The sequence below is a fragment of the Molothrus aeneus genome, chromosome 2 (assembly GCF_037042795.1).
Source record: "Molothrus aeneus isolate 106 chromosome 2, BPBGC_Maene_1.0, whole genome shotgun sequence".
Classification (NCBI taxonomy): Eukaryota; Metazoa; Chordata; class Aves; order Passeriformes; family Icteridae; genus Molothrus; species Molothrus aeneus.
The window spans coordinates 114,810,619-114,831,292 of NC_089647.1; the positions used below are offsets into that span (position 1 = coordinate 114,810,619).

At 48.9% G+C, this 20,674-nt stretch overlaps 2 protein-coding genes across 3 annotated transcripts in view; one reads left to right on the top strand and one right to left on the bottom strand.

The window, feature by feature from the left end:
- The first annotated feature begins 1,760 nt into the window (after positions 1–1,760).
- VPS26C (VPS26 endosomal protein sorting factor C) lies at positions 1,761–20,669 on the top strand. 2 transcript variants are annotated; one of them, XM_066545562.1, is made up of 8 exons: positions 1,761–1,868; positions 5,756–5,899; positions 7,414–7,563; positions 10,279–10,359; positions 12,157–12,231; positions 13,040–13,190; positions 15,137–15,289; positions 17,599–20,669. In XM_066545562.1, the coding sequence occupies exons 1-8, from the start codon at positions 1,812–1,814 to the stop codon at positions 17,679–17,681; spliced, it is 894 nt and encodes a 297-aa protein (XP_066401659.1). In that variant the 5' UTR covers positions 1,761–1,811; the 3' UTR covers positions 17,682–20,669. The 2 variants fall into 2 exon arrangements, with proteins under 2 accessions (XP_066401659.1, XP_066401660.1); XM_066545563.1 differs by having other exon boundaries at positions 1,782–1,835.
- Positions 18,760–20,674, bottom strand: part of TTC3 (tetratricopeptide repeat domain 3) — a 78,294-nt gene continuing 76,379 nt past the window's right edge. The window contains exons 46-47 of the mRNA XM_066545561.1: positions 20,438–20,527; positions 18,760–19,884 (exon numbers count right to left, since the gene is read on the bottom strand). Of these exons, the coding sequence (XP_066401658.1) occupies positions 19,774–19,884; positions 20,438–20,527 (201 nt within the window). The 3' untranslated portion in view covers positions 18,760–19,773. The remainder of the gene's footprint in view (positions 19,885–20,437; positions 20,528–20,674) is intronic.

The window sequence follows — 20,674 nt, forward strand, 5'->3', positions numbered from 1 at the left end:
AGGGCCTGGAGGAGGTTTTAAAAAGGAGGAAGATGGACTTTTTATATGCAGGACAAGGGGGAATGGTTTTAAACTGCCAGAGGGCAGGGCTGGGTGGGATCTTGGCAATGAGGAATTGTTCCCTGGCAGGGCGGGCAGGGGCTGGCATGGAATTCCATCCCTGGCAGTGCCCAAGGCCAGGCTGGACACTGGGGCTGGAGCAGCCTGGGACAGTGGGAGGTGTCCCTGCCATGGCAGGGGTGGCACTGGGTGAACTTTAAGTCCCTTCCCACCCAAACCACTCTGGGATTGTTTCTGCAGAAGAGGCACCCAGGGGGTGCTGAGCTCTCTGGGTCCCTGGGTTGGGACACAGGTTCCCTGTGTGCTCCCTGGTTTGTTTGTGGGATCTCTGTTGCCAGGCACAGGGGCAGCTCCTGCCTGCTCCAACAGGAGCTTTTCCTGGACACGAGGTTCCAGTTCCTAGAAATGAGTAACTCAAGTATCTTGGAAAAAGTTTCCCAAGAAAAACAGGTGATTGTGAAAGTGATGGCAAAACAAATCTTCACACTCAGAAGCAGCTGTGCTGTCCAGGCTTTTATTTTCCTCTGTTCCTTGAATGGGGTAAAACGTAAAACAAACAAACAAAAAAAAAACCTCTTTATCTGCCCCACACTAATTAATGACAGTAATTACCTACCTCAGCTACTTAGCTGAGGTACCTGAGTCCTGCCATTAATATTCAGTGATCCCGGTTAAATGCTCCTTTGGTTTTACAGTGACCACTTTCCTTTCTCTCTCTTCCCTGAAATGTGGGACAATTTGAGATCTCAGTTTTTCCCCCAAAACAGGAGCTTGCAGTGGGTTTTGCCAAGTTTTCCATAAGCACAGCAGAGGAAAGGACAGGGATGGGTTTGGGTACTGAGGGCTGAGGAGGAAGAGGACAGAACCATCCTCCAGGAACTCCCACCACTGACAAGGTTCTGTTTATTTTAACCATGTAAATCTGAATAAAATCTAATTTAGTGAACAATGTGTGAAGAATAAGTGAAAATAATGCCTCAGGAAATCAATAACATTCAGAACTCGACTCCTGCTGTGGAGATTTCCTTCAGGACTTGCAATTCCACCGATGGACGAGTCCCGGTTCCGCTGAAATCACGGGAATTCCGGCTGAGGCCACACCTGGAGGAGAAGGCAGCATTTCCCTCAGCCCTCGGGCATTCCCACACCGAGCATTTCCCTGCTCCGGCTTTTCAAGGGGGAATTCCTCGCTGCGTGCTTTGCAAAGCTTTGCCTTCCTGAATTTATCGGACAGGCTGGGGGAGCTCTGGGCACCGCGGCCGGGCCGGGTTTGGGAACTCAAAGCGATGAATCCCGGTGGAATTAGAACGGAGACAAGTTCGCTCCTCGTTTATATGGGTGCTTGCGGCTGTGCAAGACACTCAGAGGGAAACATTTCAGGACAGCGAAGCCTTTCCCGGGCTCCCATTGTCACCGCCCCACAGTCGCGACAGGCGACATTCGCGGGCCTCGTGAGACGGCGGCGGCCTCGCCTACAACTCCCATCAGCCCACGCGGCGCCCTGGGCCGCAGCGGGCGCTGTCGGCGCGCAGAGCACGCCGGGATCTGTAGTTCCCCGAGGGTGACGGCGTTGCGTCACTCACCCCGCCCGTGCGTTGCTAATGACAACCGGGGGCAGTGGGCGGGGCCGCGCGGGAAGCGGCGTCAGCGGCTGGGAAGTGACGACAGCGAGGACCCGGATGTGGAGGAGGCGGGGCTCCCGCGCACCCCCGCCCGCGGGTCACGTGAGGCGGCGGTCACGTGACGGAGCGATGGGGACGGCGCTGGATGTGAGGGTGAAACGCGCCGGGAAAGTCTATCGGGATGGGGTGCGTGTGTCGCGACAGAGCCACCGCGGACAGCGGGGGACAGCGGCCAGGGAGGGCAGGGCAGGGCTGTCCTGGGTGCATCGGGATGGGCATTGCCAGCAGGTCAGGGCTGATGCTACCCCTGTGCCCAGCCCTGGGGGCACCTCTGGCTGCTGTGTCCAGCTCTGGCTCCTCAGCACAGCAGGGCCAGGAGCTCCTGGAGCTGAGCAAGGGCCTGGAGCAGCTCCGTGCCCAGGAAAGGCTGAGGGAGCTGGGGCTGCTCAGCCTGGAGAGGAGCCCCAGGGAGAGAGAGGGGCCTCAGCCCTGCCTGGCCCTGGGTCTGTCCCTGTGTCTGTCCCTGTGTCTGTCCCGGTGTCTGTCTCTGTCCCTGTGTCCGTCCCTGTGTCCGTCCCCGGCTGTCTGTCCCTGTCTTAACCTGGAGGTTCCTGGGGGTCCCTGTGTCTGTCCCTGTGTCTGTCCCTGTGTCTGTCCCTGTGTGCAGAGGTCAGAGCAGGCCCAGGCTCTGCTCCAGGCCCAGCAATGGCCCCAGAGCCACGGGCAGGGCCTGAGCCCAGCAATTGCCCTGCACAGGAGGCAGCGCCCTGGCACAGCTCTCAGATCTCCTTCCTGGGGACATTCCAGACCCCCCTGGACGCGTTCCTGTCACCTGCTCCAGGTGCCCCTGCCTTGGGGAGCTCCCAGATCATCTCCCGCGGTCCCTTCCCAGCCCAGCTGTTCCGGGCTTCCCTGAGCCTGTCGGGGACACCTCGGGGTCCGGGCTGGGCTCCGGGCTCGGCCCTGGCAGCGGGGACTCCTCGGCGGGCGGAGCCGATCGCCCTCTCCTGTCGGTGCTGCCGCGGTGTCGGCGTCTGGCCGTGTGTCCCTGTCCGTGTGTCCCGGAGCTTTCCCTGTCCGTGTGTCCCTGTCCGTGTGTCCCTGTCCGTGTGTCCCTGTCCGTGTGTCCGTGTCCGTGTGTCCCGGAGCTTTCCCTGTCCGTGTGTCCCTGTCCGTGTGTCCCTGTCCGTGTGTCCCGGAGCTTTCCCTGTCCGTGTGTCCCTGTCCGTGTGTCCCTGTCCGTGTGTCCCGGAGCTTTCCCTGTCCGTGTGTCCCTGTCCGTGTGTCCCTTTCCCCCGCTCCCAGCTCTTCCCCCGTCCCTGCGGGAGCTGTCCCGATCCCGGGGGTTTCCCGGTGCTCTCTCCGGGATTCGGGCATTGCCTTAGAGCGCTGCTTTTTGTCCTTCTCCATTTCCTGGGTACCGCGGGAAGATCCTGACCAGCTCTGCAGAGCCCGATGTGCCTTGAAAGGGAAGGAATATTTTTAACTTTTATCGTTTTTTACCTAGAAATCCCGAGTTGCTCAGCAGCAATGTTCAGGCCTCTCTTTTTCCTGCACTTGTATCCTAAAAATCCTTTCCATCCACCGGAATTCCATTTATTGCATGATTTTAATCCTGGAAAACTGGATTTGAAAGGAAGGGTGTGTAGCATCTGTCCTGCAATTGTCAGATTATCTAGAGAATGGCTTTGGCAGAGCTGAATTATTCCCTTTAGGAATGTCTCCAGAGGGCTAAATACCGTCTGTGTGTCACTTTCACATCATTTGTGCATTATAAAATTATAAATTATTAGCATTTTGTTTACTTATCTATTTCAGTTTCTCAGTGCTGTGTCCATTTTTAATTCGACTGATCTTGACTTGCTTTATATCATTTTTAAATGGATTTTTTTAATAGAAAGGAATATTCCCTCTGTTTTAAGCTGAAATTAGGATATTTCTGGTCACTCAATCTGTCAGTTTTGTTTTTGCCTTTCACTTTAACTCCACATGGAAAGGTTTGTAATTTTAGTTCCTTAACTGGGCCTGGAATGAAAACACAATGATGGGAGAGCTCTGCACCAGGGATACAACATGGATTTTTAGTAGGAATCTCCTAGGGAGAGAAAGGAGATGCAAACTTAATTATGCATGGAAGGGACCCTAAAATCATCCATGGCAGGGACACCTCCCACTGTCCCAGGCTGCTCCAATGTCCCCAGTGTCCAGCCTGGCCTGGGCACTGCCAGGGATCCAGGGATGGAATTCCATCCCAGCCCTGCCCACCCTGCCAGGGAACAATTCCTCATTGCCAAGATCCCACCCAGCCCTGCCCTCTGGCACTGGCAGCCATTCCCTGGGTGCTGTCCCTGCATCCCCTGGAAATTGTCTCTCTCCAGCTTTCCTGAGGCTCCTGCAGGCCCTGCAAGGCCACCCTGAGCTCAGCCCAAAGCTTCTCCTGTGCAGGTGAACAATCCCAGCTGTGCCAGCCTTTCCTCCCAGCAGAGCTGCTCCATCCCTCTGCTCATCCTGGAGCCTCCTCTGGGCTCTCTGCAGCAGCTCCAGCTCCTCCCTGGGCTGGGCCCAGGCCTGGGCAGCTCTGCAGGTGCAGGAAATCAGAATTTTGAGCTGTTTATTGCATTTCTGAAGAAATATGGAAAGAAAATTTGATATTGAACTTCCAGTCATCCTTCCCCTTCCTGCCCCCAGGCCGTGCCCCCTTCCCACGTGCAGGCAGCAGCTCTGAAGGGGTTTGTGCTGTGTGACAGGAAACATCTCCTTGGTTAAAGCAGTTCACGTCTTCAGGGTTGTCCTTGCTTCTCAGAGCTGAGCTGGACTCATTTTTGAAAGCAATAACCTAATTGCTTGTGCTAATTAAGGCCCCTTAGCAGAGCAGTGCAGAATTGAGGTCAGCTTTTCTTTGCTGTCCCTTTGTGCTCCCGTTCCAGCATTTCCCACTTGCTGCACTTCCTCTTCCCAGGCTCTCAGGATGCCACCCTTGCTTGGATGTGGATGATTTCCTGCTACCTCAACTCCCCTGACCCATTTTTGCCATCCTGCACCACCAGGAAAGACAAAAAATCTGCCAAAATTCCCATTCTGCTGGAGAGATCCTGGCCTGGAGAGGTGGGGTGCAGAGTGAGAGTTGGGATTGTCCCATGGCTGGAGGGAGCTGTTCCTTGGGGCCAGTTGGTCTGGGGCAGGAGCTCAGGGAATTCTGCAGTTCTCAGTCCTTTCCAGCTGGGAATATTTCAGGACTGAAGGAGGTTCTGCAGTGTGGGAGAAGGGAAGGATAAAGCATGGAGTGTGTGGAGGGAGCTGTGTGCTGCTCTCCTGCAGTTCACCAGCTTTTCAGTGTTAAAAAGCCTGAGCTGGCACTTTGAGGATGAAGCATTTTTGTGCAAAGGGTTTTTTGTGGGCAGCACATCCTCCATGGGATGAGTGACACCTCCCTGGAGTCACACAGCTCCTGCCTTTCATTCAGATTCACTTCAAAGCTGTTTCTTTGTGTTCATTTTTTCTAGTTTAAATCTCTTCTGCTCCCCTCTGGAGGTGAATCTCACCCTCAGCTTGGCCATCCCTCTTCCATCTGTGCCTTTTCTTCCCCTCTCCTGTGGCTGACCATCCCAGTTTTCATGCAGCAATTCCTCCTGGCAGGTTCTTCCCACACCAACACAACCTGGCTGTTCCAGCTGACCCAAAAGAAAGGGTTTTCATCTTCCTGGACAGGAAAACCTTGAAACTGTGGGAAGAAGTTGAAGCTCAGGTTAATACTTCAGCCAAGAGGAGAATGGTGTTTTTAAGGAAAAATCAAAAGTGCAGAGCTCTCATCCTGAGCTTTGGATTCTGATCCTGAGCCCTGGGATTCTGCAAATCCAGGAATTCTGATAGAGTTGAAATGTTGTTGTTTCTCTGTCTCATCCTAAATCCCTTCATCAGGAAGGAAGGAATTTTTTCTGTTTGTCTGTCCTGACAAAGTGACACCATTCTTTGGGCACAGGATTTTCTTGGAGTTTGGAGATCAGTTCCAGGCTGTTTAGATAACAGCTATGAAAAAAATGGACTTAAACAAATGTTTTCCTCGTTCCTCTTAGGAAATTCTCTCTGGAGTGGTGGTCATAACCAGCAAGGACACGGTGCAGCACCAGGGAATCTCCTTAACCATGGAGGGCTCAGTGAATCTGCAGCTCAGTGCCAAAAATGTGGGGGTGTTTGAGGCCTTCTGCAACACTGTCAAGGTAAGGCCTGCCCAGGTGAATGTTTTCAGCACAAAAAACTCTTTTCTCAAATGCAACCTTTCCTTCAAGGCCTTCAGGTGTCAGAGCTGCTCGTGCTGTGGGAGTGATGGAAAGCAGGGAAAGGCTCAGCTTTGTGTGGAGATCACAGAATGCCAGGGTGGGTCAGGCTGGAAGGGAGCACTGAGGGTCACTGGTGCCACCTCCCTGCTCCAGCAGGGCCATCCCAGAGCACAGGGCTGGGTCCAGAACACTCTGGAATATCCCAGGGAGGGATATATGAGGACATTCTGGGGAAGTAAATCACACTGGTAGGAGATTTTTATTTCAGGCTGAAATGCAGGGCCATAAATAGGTAAAAAGGGTTCCTGGATGATGCACTGAATCTGTGATTTAAAGAAAAATAATTCTTGTGGGATGTTATTTTATTTTTGTTGAAGTGACTGGGTTGAACTGGACTCTGTCACTGTCTGTGGGGGCCATGGAGGGGTCCCTGGGTGTGAGGGACAAGCCTTGTCAGATGGCTCTGGGGAGAGTGGCACCTGTGGAGCTCCTGGAGGGGCTCTGAGCTGCTCCCCAGGGACAGGGCTGGGCTGGGGCAAAGGCTTTGGTTAAGTGAGGATGGCCTTGAATCAGGGAATCACAGAAAGGTTGGGGCAGAAGGGACCTTAAAGCCCACCCAGTGCCACCCCTGCCATGGCAGGGACACCTCCCACTGTCCCAGGCTGCTCCAATGTCCCCAGTGTCCAGCCTGGCCTTGGGCACTGCCAGGGATCCAGGGGTGGAATTCCATGCCAGCCCTGCCCACCCTGCCAGGGAACAATTCCTCATTGCCAAGATCCCATCAGATCCTACTCTGAAGCCATTCCCTGGCTCCTGTCCCTCCATCCTTGTCCCCAGTCCCTCTGAGCTCTCCTGGAGCCCCTTCAGGCCCTGCCAGGGGCTCTGAGCTCTGCCTGGAGTTCTGGAGTTTTCCCTTCTCCAGGTGAGCACCCCCAGCTCTCCCAGCCTGGCTCCAGCCCTGGGATCAGTTTAGGGGCCTCCTCTGGGCTCACCAGCAGCTCCACCTCCTTCTTGTATTTGGAGCTCAAGAGCTGGGGACAAGAGTGGCAAAACTGCAGAGAGAAAAGAAATGTCCTGTCCAAGGCAGCCCCTCACAGTTAACTCTCTCTGTGGTGAGAGACCTTCCCCAAACAACAACAAATTCAGAGGCCGGGGGGTGGCTCAGTGTCAGATGGCTTGGACAGCCCTGCTGCTTTCCAGGGTCATAATTTAGGAAATGAAGCTCCTCTTCCAAAGCTGGAGCTGCTCCTGGTGAGCTCCCTTGAATTCTTTGGTCATTAATGTGATGCACCCTTAAAACAGAAATTGTTTTCTTGAGCAAAATATTAATGTTTCTATCCATTGTAAAAAAATATCCCAGCACTTTGTGTCCTGAAGAGGTCCCTGGGATTGTGGAAATCCAGGAATTCTGCTGGAATTCTCAACCCAAACCTCTGTGATATTTCTCCTTGCAGCCTATCCAGATTATCAACAGCACCATTGAGATGGTGAAACCAGGGAAGCTCCCCAGTGGCAAGACAGAAATTCCCTTTGAATTCCCACTGCAAATGAAGGGCAACAAGGTTCTGTATGAGACATACCACGGAGTCTTTGTCAACATCCAGGTGAGGAAGTCCTGTCTGGAGAGAAAACAGGAAATTTCATCTGCACCATGTCTGCTGAAGCAGCTCTTAATCCATGGAAACTGAGGGTGAAGTTTGGTGGCGTTTTCCTTTCCCACTGGCTGAGCTTTCCACCCTTCATGCAGTAAATCTTTAAGGAATTATGGCACAAATAAGATGTTTTACCTGAAACACCTCAGCAGAACATCTCTAACCTAAATTTGATCCATGGAAAAAGGCAGCTCTTAATCCATAGGAATTGAGGGTGAAGTTTGGTAGTGTTTTCCTTTCACACTGACTGAGCCTTCCACCCTTTATCCAGTAAATCTTTAAGGAATGATGGCACAAATAAGATGTTTTACCTGAAACACCTCAGCAGAACACCTGTAACCTAAATTTGACCCATCCTGATATTGTGGGAAACTGTTTCCATTCCCTTTCTAAAAACAAACAGCACCCCAGTGTGGTTGTATTCCAAATAAATGAGTAATTTCACGTGGTGTTGAGAGCAGCACAGATCAGGAATTGTTTGGGATGAGGAGGAATGACATTCCCTGCCCAAATCTGGGTGGAATACCTGCTTGGACACAGTCTTGTGGAAGTGCAGTTCTGAAATTTGATCTTTTTTGGTTAAAACTTGCCTTACCATAGGTGGGTTGGGTTGTTTGGGTGATTTTTGGTGTTTTTTAGGGGGAAAGTCTTTTTTCAGCCATCTCTTGAAGGTAAAATCTGTGTTAGACAATGAAGTTTGATATCCCTGGAATGAAAAAAACAACCTAATAAACCAAATCACCCCCCAGCAGCCTATCAGAAGTAACTAAAAGAAAAAAATCCTTTGGTTTTTTTTATCTGTTTGGATGTTTTTTAAATCTTTCAATTTATTGGCTCAGTTTTGGCTTCTTCCCTCATGCAACAGCTGTTGTTTGTGGTAGGGATGTTAAAAATGGTGCAGCACTGGTTGAGTTGCTTCCCATACCCCAAATAACTCGCTGTGATCAGTCAGTTTGAGCTGCACTTTAATGAGGAATATTTGTTTTATTTTGTCATTCCTTCTCTCCTGTGTGGAGCTTTTCTTGAGTAAAATACCATTAAAATTTAATGATTTAAATTTCAGCCAAACTTTGAGAGTCCTGCTCTCCTGAGGAGGGAATTGTGACACTTCCTAAACCTCTGGGCAGTTTAATTGAGCCTCTGTCTCTTGATTTGGGGATGAATTGTGGGTTCAGTCTCAGTTTAACCTTTAATCAGACATTGCTGGCTGGTTGTGGCCATGAAGCAGAAGTAAGGAATGCAAATCTCTGATCTGAGGGAGGAATTAAAAATCAAACAAAATTAAATTAAAAAAAACCCATCCCAACAAGTTCCCTGTCCTGTAAGGACACTGAGAGGCTTTGTTGGAGATGAAGTCTAGGATTTCTGGGATAACCAAATTCTTACTAAGCAAATTCACTTTCTTGTCTGATTTTGGTGCTGCTCGGAGCTCATTTGTGTGGCTGAAGTTCCCCATGAAATGTCCCAACAACTGGGAATTCAATCCCACAATAAAACCAAAATTAGAGGGGCTGAAGACAAAAATACAAAATGCAAAGCACATCACACTGATAATCCCTTAACCAAAATGCTGAAAAATCACCCTGAAGTGCATTTAACAGCAACAGCACTGCACAGAGGCAGAAGGGGGGTGAAAAGTTGGGAAGGAGGGAGGAATTCCAAATTAAAGCTTTTCTTTTCCCCCCTTTTTCCCCCTTTTCCCCCCTTTTTCCCCCCTTTTTCCCCACTTTTTCCCCACTTTTTCCCCCCTTTTTCCCCCCTTCCCCCCCCTTTCCCCCCCCTTTCCCCCCCCTTTCCCCCCCCTTTTCCCCCCCTTTCCCCCCCTTTTCCCCCCCTTTTTCCCCTTTTTTCCCCTTTTTTCCCCTTTTTTCCCCTTTTTTCCCCTTTCCCCCCCTTTCCCCCCCTTTCCCCCCCTTTCCCCCCCTTCCCCCCCTTTTTCCCCCTTCCCCCCCTTTTTCCCCCTTCCCCCCCCTTCCCCCCCCTTCCCCCCCCCTTCCCCCCCCTTCCCCCCCCTTCCCCCCCCCTTCCCCCCCCCTTTTCCCCCCCTTTCCCCCCCTTTTCCCCCCCTTTTTTCCCCTTTTTTCCCCTTTTTTCCCCTTTTTTCCCCTTTTTTCCCCTTTTTTCCCCTTTTTCCCCTTTTTTCCTCTTTTTTCCTCTTTTTTCCCCTTTTTTCCCCTTTTTTCCCCTTTCCCCCCCTTTCCCCCCCTTTCCCCCCCTTTCCCCCCCTTTCCCCCCCTTTCCCCCCTTTCCCCCCCTTTCCCCCCCTTTCCCCCCCTTTCCCCCCCTTTCCCCCCCTTTCCCCCCCTTTTCCCCCCTTTTTCCCCCCTTTTTCCCCCCTTTCCCCCCCTTTTTTTCCCCCCTTTTTTCCCCCTTTTCCCCCCCTTTTTTCCCCCTTTTTTCCCCCTTTTTTCCCCCTTTTTTCCCCCTTTTTTCCCCCTTTTTTCCCCCTTTTTTCCCCCTTTTTTCCCCCTTTTTTCCCCCTTTTTTCCCCCTTTTTTCCCCCTTTTTTCCCCCTTTTTTCCCCCTTTTTTCCCCCTTTTTTCCCCCTTTTTTCCCCCTTTTTTCCCCCTTTTTTCCCCCTTTTTTCCCCCTTTTTTCCCCCTTTTTCCCCCTTTTTTCCCCCTTTTTTCCCCCTTTTTTCCCCCTTTTTTCCCCCTTTTTTCCCAGTACACCCTTCGTTGTGACATGAGACGTTCCCTGCTGGCAAAGGACCTGACCAAGACCTGTGAGTTCATTGTCCACTCCCTGGTGAGTGTGCTTTCTGGTCATTTTGCAATTAATTAATTTTTTAATTGATTTTTTTTTTTCTCCCCACTTCACTTTAAGGGGGAAAAAAACCCCAAGGATACCTGTGGAAATTGTGATAGTGACATAGGGATTACAGAAGCGTAGGTTCAGAATATCCTGAGTTGGAAGAAACCCCAAAAATCATCAAACCCAACTCCTGGTCTTGCACAGGACACCCCAAAATCCCACCCTGTGCCTTAGACCTTTGTCCAAAATGTAGGAGTAAAGGAAATCTGCCCCAAAACAAAACCACCCCAAAGATGTTGCTTGTGATTAGAAAAACCCATCCCTCTCTCAAAGAACAAAGAGGAGTTGGATTTTCAGATGTTTTTACAGTGCCCTGAGTTTATTCTCTTGTTCATCCTTGGAGTTCTGTCACAGTGGGGTGGCCACATTAATATGATGTCATTTTTCCAAACACTGCTTTGAATTATCCCAGCAGTTCTCAGCCAAAGCTTCCAGGCTCCCCCGGTGCTGGAAGTGGGAGTTGGGTGGTGAAAATCCCTGATTTCTGTTCTTCAGGAGTTCTCATTCAGAGCCCTGACTCCAAACTATCTCAGCTGGCTCTGCATCCTGCTGGAAATCCTGGAAATGTGGGGGAGAGACCTTCAGGATGACCCAGTCCCCTCCTCACCCCAAACCATGTCCCACATCCAGCACCTCCCTGAGCAGCTCATTCCAATGCCCGACACCCCTACAAGGGAAACAAGGGAAAACTTGGTTCTAATTTCTAATTCTAGAATTTCTAATCCTTGTTTCTAATCCTAATCCCTGTGGGAGGAGGTTGGACTCGCAGAAGATGCTTGGCTGGTTCTTGCAGAAGTTCCTGTGTTGGATTTGGGGTTGGTTAAATTGAGCTGAGCTGTCCAGAGCAGTGAGGACAGGCCACGCTGATGAAATGTCCCTTTTTCCATCTCTGACTTGCTGGAACACCCTGCTTCTATCATTCCTTTCAACTCTTAACAGGACAGGAAATATCAAAATCCTTTGTGTTACTCAGGACTTGTGGTGGAAATGTTATTTTACTTCTAAAGTAACTTTTAGAAAGGTGTAGTTTGGTGTTACAAACAAGTTTCCTGTTGGTAAGATTTCAATATTTTCTGCAATATCTGATGCTACATTTTATTGGTCCATTATTACATTTATGAGTGAGCCACACCTGTCAGAGGAGTGACAAATGACATCTCCTGCAGTTTTCCTGGGTTCCTTTCTTGTTCCCACTGCAGCACTTCTGAGCTCAGCAGTCAGTAAATCACGGATCTCTCAGTCAGGCTGAATTAATGAGGTTTTACTGAACAGATAATTCTCACTGTCAGTGCTCAATGTACCATTTCCCTTCAGCCTGTTCTGTGCCAGAATTTGTCATTTTGGGAAAAATGCAGCCAATCTTTTGCTAATCTCTTCCATCTTGCAGCTGGGCAGCAGCAGCTATTTTGGATTCTTGAGCAGTGAGGGCAGATCCTCACTCAGAGTTCCAGATCAGCCCCTTGCTGGTGGAGAACAAGAATTTATAAAGCAGATTCGACCCAAGTTCATTTAGAATCTCCACTCCCCAGATTTAATAATGAAAGGAAACTTTCCAAGGGACATGGACAATGAACATACAGAAATGGGAAATTGAACTTTTTTCCCTCTCTGCTTCAGATGGGGAGGGTATTCCTGCTTTTCCAGGTGGTTTAGGGCAGCCAGCTGTTGTGTTTAATGTTCTCTCTCTGTTTTGGGGATCAGATTTCAGTTTAACCCTTCCACTCCCTGCAGTCACAGAAAGGGAAGCTGCTGCCGAGCCCTGTGGACTTCACCATTACTCCTGAAACTCTGCAAAATGTTAAAGAGGTAAAAGGATTTTCTTATTATTTTATTTTAAATGTGACGTTTGTGTGTTTCTGAGTGAGACCAGAGTCATGATTAAGTTCTGCCTTGTAGATGATCAGGCAGATTATCTTGGTTTTCTTTTTCCATTTTCCTTTTCACTTTTATAAGCAATCAAATGATTCTGCCTCATCTCTTGCATTGTGGTGACCATTGAAGGTGGAATTTTGCTCAGGAGTGGTGAAATATTTTTGTTCCTTTCCTGAGTGAAAGATGGATGGGAGTGGAACAAAGGAAAACATTCTATACATGGACAGCCAAGAGCCTTTAAAAATGTTTTGAGCCTTGTTTGTGCCTTTTTTACAGGGCAGGCTTAGGTGGGGTATTGGGAATGAGGAATTGTTCCCTGGCAGGGTGGGCAGGGGCTGGGATGGAATTCCCAGAGCAGCTGGGGCTGCCCCTGGATCCCTGGCAGTGCCCAAGGTTGGACCCTGGGGCTGGGGCAGCCTGGGACAGTGGGAGGTGTCCCCTCCTCCCTCACCACACAGCTCCAGCTCCTGGATGAATTCTTACACCAAGTTCTGTCAGTTCTCCCCAGGAAATGCCCATCCATGGGTGGATGGAGGAGCAGGAAGGACACATGTCAAGAGAGAATACTGTAGGAGAAACCCTGATACAGAGTGCCAGAAATCAACTTGAGCTCCATCAGGAACTTCTGAACTCTTGCATTCCCAGCTTTGGAACCTTTGACTAATTCCCTACTTGTTTTAAGATTTTTTTTTTTCCTTAACCTGCTCTTCACGGTGCCATCCTTTTCCTCCAACTATTTCAGAGAGCCTCCCTGCCCAAATTCCTGATCAGAGGGCACCTGAACTCCACCAACTGTGTGATCACGCAGCCGCTGACGGGGGAGCTGGTGGTGGAGAGCGCTGAGGCGGCCGTCAAGAGCATCGAGCTGCAGCTCGTGCGTGTGGAGACCTGTGGTGAGCCCCTGGGCAGGCACCAGCCTGCAGGAACTCCCTCCATCCCTTCTGACTGGCTCTGGAAAGCCAGGTGTCTGCTAAGGAAGGGCAGGAGCCTCCCCTGAAATGGGAAATGTAAACGCCCTCCCTCTGAATTGTTATAAATTTGAAATTACGGGGCTCTCAGGGAAAGATATGGGAGCAGGAATGACAGTTCTTTATTAGGGAAGACAAAAAAAATAAAATTGTGGTGTTTGTGAGGGTCCCCAGGACGAGGTGAGAGATGAGAATCTGACTCCATGTTCTCAGAAGGCTGATTTATTATTTTATGATATTAAATTATAGAAAAGAATGCTATACTAAAACTATATTAAAGAGAGAGAAAGGACACAGACAGAAAGTTTAACAAGAATGAATAATAAAAACTCGTCACTGACTCCTCAGAGTCTGACACAGCTGATGGGGATTGGTCATTAAGTAAAAACAATTCACATGAAACCAATCAAACACTGACAAGTTGGTAAACAATCTCCAGCCACATTCCAAAGCAGCAAACACAGGAGAAGCAATCACATAATTCTTGTTTTCATTCCTCTCTGAGGCTTCTCAGCTTCCCAGGAGAAGAAATCCTGGTGAAGAGGATTTTTCAGAAAATGTGACAGTGACATAAAATGAACAATGCAGTATCCCAAACCAACACTGCCAGAGTCAGAGCAGTCCCTGTCCCCCTGTGTGTCAGGGGGTGGCACAGCCCCATCCCATGGGGGCTCAGCCCTCCTGCAGTGCCAGCTGTGGCTCTGCTGGAGCAGGGATCCTGCACAAGGGGGGAGTTTTCCTCTGCAGCTCCAGGGCTGCTGGAGATGGGCCTGGGCTCCCTCTGGCAATGCAGGGCAGCAGAAGCTGCTCCTCTGGCAATGCACTGGGCAAAGGCTGCTGGGCTGTCCCAGCACCTCAGATTGGATCCAGGTAGGAATGCTTGGCTCCTCCCCTGGGCGCAGCATCTCCCCATGGGATGATGGGATTGGATCAGCCCTGCAGGGACACTCAGTGGCCATGGACAGCAGAGATCTCCTGCAGGGAGGATTGGCTGTGGGAGAGAGAAAGAAAAAACTGCTCCATGGACAGCAGAGAACTGCCCCAGCTCTGACAGATGAGAACAGAACACATCTTGCCTTGCAATCTGGGACACCTTCCCAGGGAAACGGGCCAGCCTGAAGGAAAGGCCACAGCTCTGAGGCCTTGTAGGGTTTGCACTTTGGAGGAACAGCCCAAATATAATTTAAATTATCTCCACGATCCTTTACTCTGTGAAAACTTGCAGGGTGTTTTTCCCTTTAATCCTGGTGGATCTTTGCTGGTTCTTGGCTTCTTTTTTCTGCCTCTGTCAAGGTCAGGATTGAAGCTCTCAAGACAATGTTTCATGTTCAGACTCAGGTGTTTATTATTTCTTCTCTATATCACAGACTTAAAAGCCCTGAGTTCTGCAGTATTCTATTAACAAGGTACAGAATTGTTAATTGTTACCATCTTTCTGTACAAGGTCTTGTAAGGATAAACTGTGCAGTTAAGAAATGACACTTAAATTATTTTTACTTTTAACCCAATAACTGATCACTTAAGTCTGCAATGAGGACTTTTTTATCCAATTGCACAAAACCACCCCAACCCATGGAGAAGAAGGTGAAGAAGAAAAAAAAACCTCCATCTTGCTTTCTATCTATTCCTGTATTCTAAACCCTTAAACTCTGAGTTTCCCACTCTGTGATATCACACACTTCCATTCAAACTCCACACCTTTAATCTCAGTTTTATTCTTGAATTTTGGAATCTTCTCCATGGCCTCAGGTCAGTGCAGTGTTCTCCTGGGGGTCAGTGCCTGGAATTCTCAGTAAGCAGGGTTCCAGCACATTTCCATTGTGAATTTTGGCTGCTGCTTTCTCTCACCTCCTGCCATTTCCCTCCTTCAGGGTGTGCTGAGGGCTATGCCAGGGATGCCACGGAGATCCAGAACATCCAGATCGCCGACGGCGACGTCTGCAGGGGCCTCCCCATCCCCATCCACATGGTGTTCCCCAGGCTCTTCACCTGCCCCACCCTGGAAACAACCAACTTCAAAGTGGGTGAGTGGGGAGGCCTTTTCCTGGGGGAGGAGTGGCCACGTTCATTCCTTTTCCATGGGCAGTGGGGGGATAAACCCAGCAGCAGCTGCAGGAGGAGCCCAGGACATCCCCGAGCCCGAGTCCTGCTGCATTTCACACTGCAACACAAACTGCTAACAGAATTCCAGGAGGAGCAGTGGAATACAGGTCATGCCATTAAACACCTGAGGAATAGTCCCAGAATGAAATTCCCTCTTTTCCTTACCAGTGAGAACCCCCCCTTCCATTTCTTCTCCTTTTTGTTTGCCTCTCTCCTGCTGAAAGCCCTGGAAGGAACAAGCTTGGTCAGGGTGTGATTCTCTCACCTGCACCATGTGCTGGGCCCTGCTGATTGTTGTCAAAATCCAGTGTTTTTATCAACAAAACCAAGGATCAATCCACCAATCCTTAATTAACAAAAATTGAGTATTTTCCTCACTTGTTCAAATAAGTACTCCAAGAATCCACTTGGCTGGTTTGTATTTCTTCCCTCCATCCTGCTGGAAACTGTTGGCACAGAATGTGTGCAGTGATTTTCCCCAAAATAATTTGGTTTTGCCATTTTAAGCTTTTCACTAGCAATTTACAATGAGAATTTGAATTTATTTTGATTTCTGCTTCCCTTCATTTATTAACTCTGCCTGGCTTTTTGTTCTGTCTCTATTTAGGATTGATTTTTGATCTGATACTGATTTTTGGCTTTGAAGGACACAAAGAGCAGATTTTTTTGGAATTTTTGCTCCCCAGTTTGCAGGCCTGTTGTATTCCAGTATTTCATTTCCCAAGGCTGTTACATGCTGGAAACAGGCAATGGGGCTGTCCTGGAACTCTCCCATTCCATGCTTTAAGCACCATCCTGGTGGAGGTGTTTTTCCCAAAACATTTTATTCTGTCATGTCTGGATCTTCTTTTCCAGAGGATTGTTTGCCATAATTTATCAGCTATAAAACAATCCAGAGGAATCCCAAAGATTCCAACAAAGCAGGATTTTCTAGGAATGGTCCCAGGGCTGGCATGCCTGGGTGAGGTTCTGATGGAATCTTTCAGGAGCTCCTGCCTCATCCTGCTGCTAGGACTGAGCTTTCCTGTGGAACTGAAGCAGGATTGTTCCCAGGACTGAGCTTTCCTGTGGAACTGAAGCAGGATTGCTGCTAGGATTCAGCTTTCCTGTGGAACTGAAGCAGGATTGTTCCCAGGACTGAGCTTTCCTGTGGAATTGAGGCAGGATTGCTGCTAGGACTGAGCTTTCCTGTGGAACTGAAGCAGGATTGTTCCTAGGACTGAGCTTTCCTGTGGAATTGAAGCAGGATTGTTCCTAGGACTGAGCTTTCCTGTGGAACTGAAGCAGGATTGTTCCTAGGACTGAGCTTTCCTGTGGAACTGAAGCAGGATTGTTCCTAGGACTGAGCTTTCCTGTGGAACTGAAGCAGGATTGTTCCCAGGATTGAGCTTTCCTGTGGAATTAAAGCAGGATTGCTGCTAGGATTCAGCTTTTCTATGGAGTTCAAGTAGGATTGCTCCTGGGATTCACTTTCCTGTGGAATTAAAGCAAGATTGCTTCTAGGATTCAGTTTCCTGTGGAATTGAGGTAGGATTGCTCCTGGGATTCAGTTTCTTGTGGAATTGAAGCAGGATTGCTGCTAGGATTCAGCTTTTCTATGGAGTTCAAGCAGGATTGCTGCTGGGATTGAGCTTTCCTGTGGAATTGAGGTAGGATTGCTGCTAGGATTCAGTTTCCTGTGGAACTGAAGCAGGATTGCTGATATTATTCAGTTTCCCATGGAATTGAAGCAGGATTGCTGATATTATTCAGTTTCCCGTGGAATTGAAGCAGGATTGCTGATATTATTCAGTTTCCCGTGGAATTGAAGCAGGATTGCTGATATTATTCAGTTTCCCGTGGAATTGAAGCAGGATTGCTGATATTATTCAGTTTCCCGTGGAATTGAAGCAGGATTGCTGATATTATTCAGTTTCCCATGGAACTGAAGCAGGATTGCTGATATTATTCAGTTTCCCATGGAATTGAAGCAGGGTTGCTGATATTATTCAGTTTCCCATGGAATTGAAGCAGGATTGCTGATATTATTCAGTTTCCCATGGAACTGAAGCAGGATTGCTGATATTATTCAGTTTCCCATGGAATTGAAGCAGGGTTGCTGATATTATTCAGTTTCCCATGGAATTGAAGCAGGATTGCTGATATTATTCAGTTTCCCATGGAACTGAAGCAGGATTGCTGATATTATTCAGTTTCCCATGGAATTCTCTCTCTTTTTCCCCTCTCCCAGAGTTTGAGGTGAACATTGTGGTGCTCCTGCACGACGACCATCTCATCACAGAGAACTTCCCCCTGAAGCTCTGCAGGATGTGAACATCCACAGGAGAAGCAGGGAAGGATTTTCTGGGAATTCCTCAGAGGGAAAGTGGAACTTTATCCATGCCTGACTTCAGCTGGAGCCACCACACTCCCTTCCTCCTGTGGGCCCTTCTTGTGCTTCCACTTCCCTGTTAACCTGGCCAAGACTTTGCCTCTCTGCATTTCCCAATCCTGCTGCCTTCAACAATCATGTTTTTCCCAATTTTTCTCAGGCAGAACCTGAAGGAATCATTCTGTAGCTTTCTACAGCTTGTAGCAAGTTCCTCTCTCGGTTTAATTTTGTAATATTTGTTCCAAAGTCCTTTGAAGACCCCTTAAAACTCATAAATCCCATTCCAGCCACCCTGGGAGGGTATGGGAATTGTGACAGAATGAGAAATAAGGTCTTTGAAGGTCTAAAAAATGGTGCTACAACTCTGGAAGGGGGTGCTGTGGGATCTGGCCCAAGGTGGATGGGAAATGAGTGATTTCAAATCACACCAAGGAAATTTAGGTCAAATTGGGAGCAGGAGGAATTAATTGGAGGAATTAATTAATGTGTTTGTGACTGTACAGCCTAAAGGAAGATTAATTCAGTAAGAAATAACCTTCCCAGCACAAACAGGCTGTGGCTTTTCATGTTGTTTTCATGGAAGAGCCACAACTCGTGGATTTTCCATTCATTTTCCATGTGGGGCAGAGGCAGGCTCAGGCTACATTATGGACATTGGAAGTGTAAAGATCAGGACCTAAAAATGCACAATTAAGAAAACGAAGAAAAATCATTTCCTTTGGTTTGTCCAGCAGCAGTGCCAAGCAGGAGAATGTAATTCCAGCTTGGGCCCTGCTGTTTTAGGAAGAAAAAGCTGAAAATTTCATTTCAGTGTCTGGGAAGGGGGAGGAAAATGGTATTTACTGCAACTCAGCACTTCTCCCTGAGACCAGGGGGGTTTGGGGAAGAGCTGAGGCCCCCCCAGAATACAGGAAGCTGAAAAGGATTCCAGTGCTGGGATTTGAGGCCTTAATGCTACAGCAGAGTAGTTACTCAGCCCTAACTCAGAGTGAGCAGAAATACTACACAGAAACAACATGGTTGGCTGCAGAAGCAATTTTATTGTTTATTCAAGTGGTAATTAATAGACTGATGAATGAGAGAGGAGTTAAACACTTCAGCTGGAGGAGGCCAAGCAGTGTGGGGAACAAGGGATCCCTGGAATTAGCCAAGAGCTCCTAATCCATGTGATGCTCCCTGGACTCAGAATATTGGGTTTAATTTCAAGATTCTCAGGCTCTGGTCCTCACCTTTGGCTGTTTGGGACGAATTTGTCTGTGTTGAAAGTTCTCTGGCCACCTCAGACTCAGAAAACAGTGGGAGAAAATTCCCTGAGTTGTTGGAATTCTGCCCCTCCTGCTACTGGTGACCATCCCTGCACAAAATACAGATGAAGCGTGGCTTAAAAAACCTTTTAAAATCCTTTAAAAAAATCCTTCCCAGTTAAACAGACCAGCTTTTCAGCAAGGAGGGAAATTCAAATTTCAACCTTGAGATTTAAAAATGGATCCAAATGAAGAATTTAAAATTCTTGCTTCAAAATGTGACTAAAAGCCATTATTTAAACAATTTGAATTCTCAGCTGCAGATTTATGCAGAGAGAGGAGCTGCAAAGACCACACCAGGCTTGAATCCTGGACTGTCCATGCCAGAGGCAGGGAATGTTTTGATTTCCAACTCTCTTGGTCCATCCTTTGGGTCACCTACTTGTTTTGATACTGCAATAAATCTGAGGGAAAAGCCCCCTCTCTTCACAGGAATTATGCGCTGGTAACAAAAATTTGGTACTTTCAGTGTCCCTTAGCCAAAAATGCAGCAGTTTTGTGTGCTGCCAGCCCTGGAGTGCACAGCTTCAGGCAGGAGCCAGGAGAAACCCTGGATCTTGGAGTGAAACCCCAAAGCTGTTCCCATGGCCAATGAACCCAGGGGTCTGCCCCGTCCCCCAGACCTGGCTCGGGCTCCAGCCCCTTGACAGCTCCAGTTCTGCAGGGAGGGAGGGAGAGCAGGGGAGAGCAGGGGAGCAGAGGAGAGGAGGAGGAGAGCAGGAGAGCGGGCTCAGCTGGGCTTGTTCCAGGCAGGAAGCTCCGGGAAGTCCTCGGGCAGCAGAGCGTGGACGCGGCACATGGGGCAGGTGCTGGAATGCTGCTTGAGCCACGTCCGGATGCACTGCGGGGACAGGGACAGGGACAGGGACAGGTCAGACACAACGGGAACAGGGAACCAACAGGGAACCAACAGGGAACCAGCTCCAGTGTCCAGCTGGAGGCTGGAAGCGATTGGCACTGCTGGGGAAGCTCTTCAATGAGTTGCACAGCCCCAGGTCTCAGTGGTGTGGAACTGTGCTCCCGCTCTGATCACATTGATTAAATCAGCATTAAAAAGGTAAAGGGGGAAATGTGGAGTTATTCCAACACAACCCTGGCTTTTTACTTCGTGGATTTCCACTAGCAGGAGGCAAATACAGAGTTTTCAGGGATAACCCATTCCCTGAGTGTGCTGCCAGCAATCCCAACCAAACCCATTCTCTGAAGCATCATCAGAAATCCACTCTGATGAATCATTTTATTTTAAAAACACCTGAAGCTTTCTGCCAGGCTGCTTGTGGTCCAGTCTGGGGGGCAAAGGCTGGAAAAGGGGACTGTGCCCTTGTTGTTTCAGGGTAAGGGGAGGCAGTGGGGTTGTTTCTGGGGTGCAGATGAGGAACAGGAGCAGAGCTCACCTCTCTGTGGAAGCGATGGCCACACTCGAGCTCACAGCAGTCTCTGCTCAGCTCATCGTGACAGATGCTGCAGGGATCCTCACTGCAGGCCTGGCCACGACAGGAACACTCAGATATTTCAAAATCAGCAATTAACCAGCACGTTCTACTCTATTAACAAGGTCATTAACTTTAGCCAAGTCTATTGAAGCTTTTGTACACAAAATAAACGAGGTATTTTTTTTTTCCAGGATTATT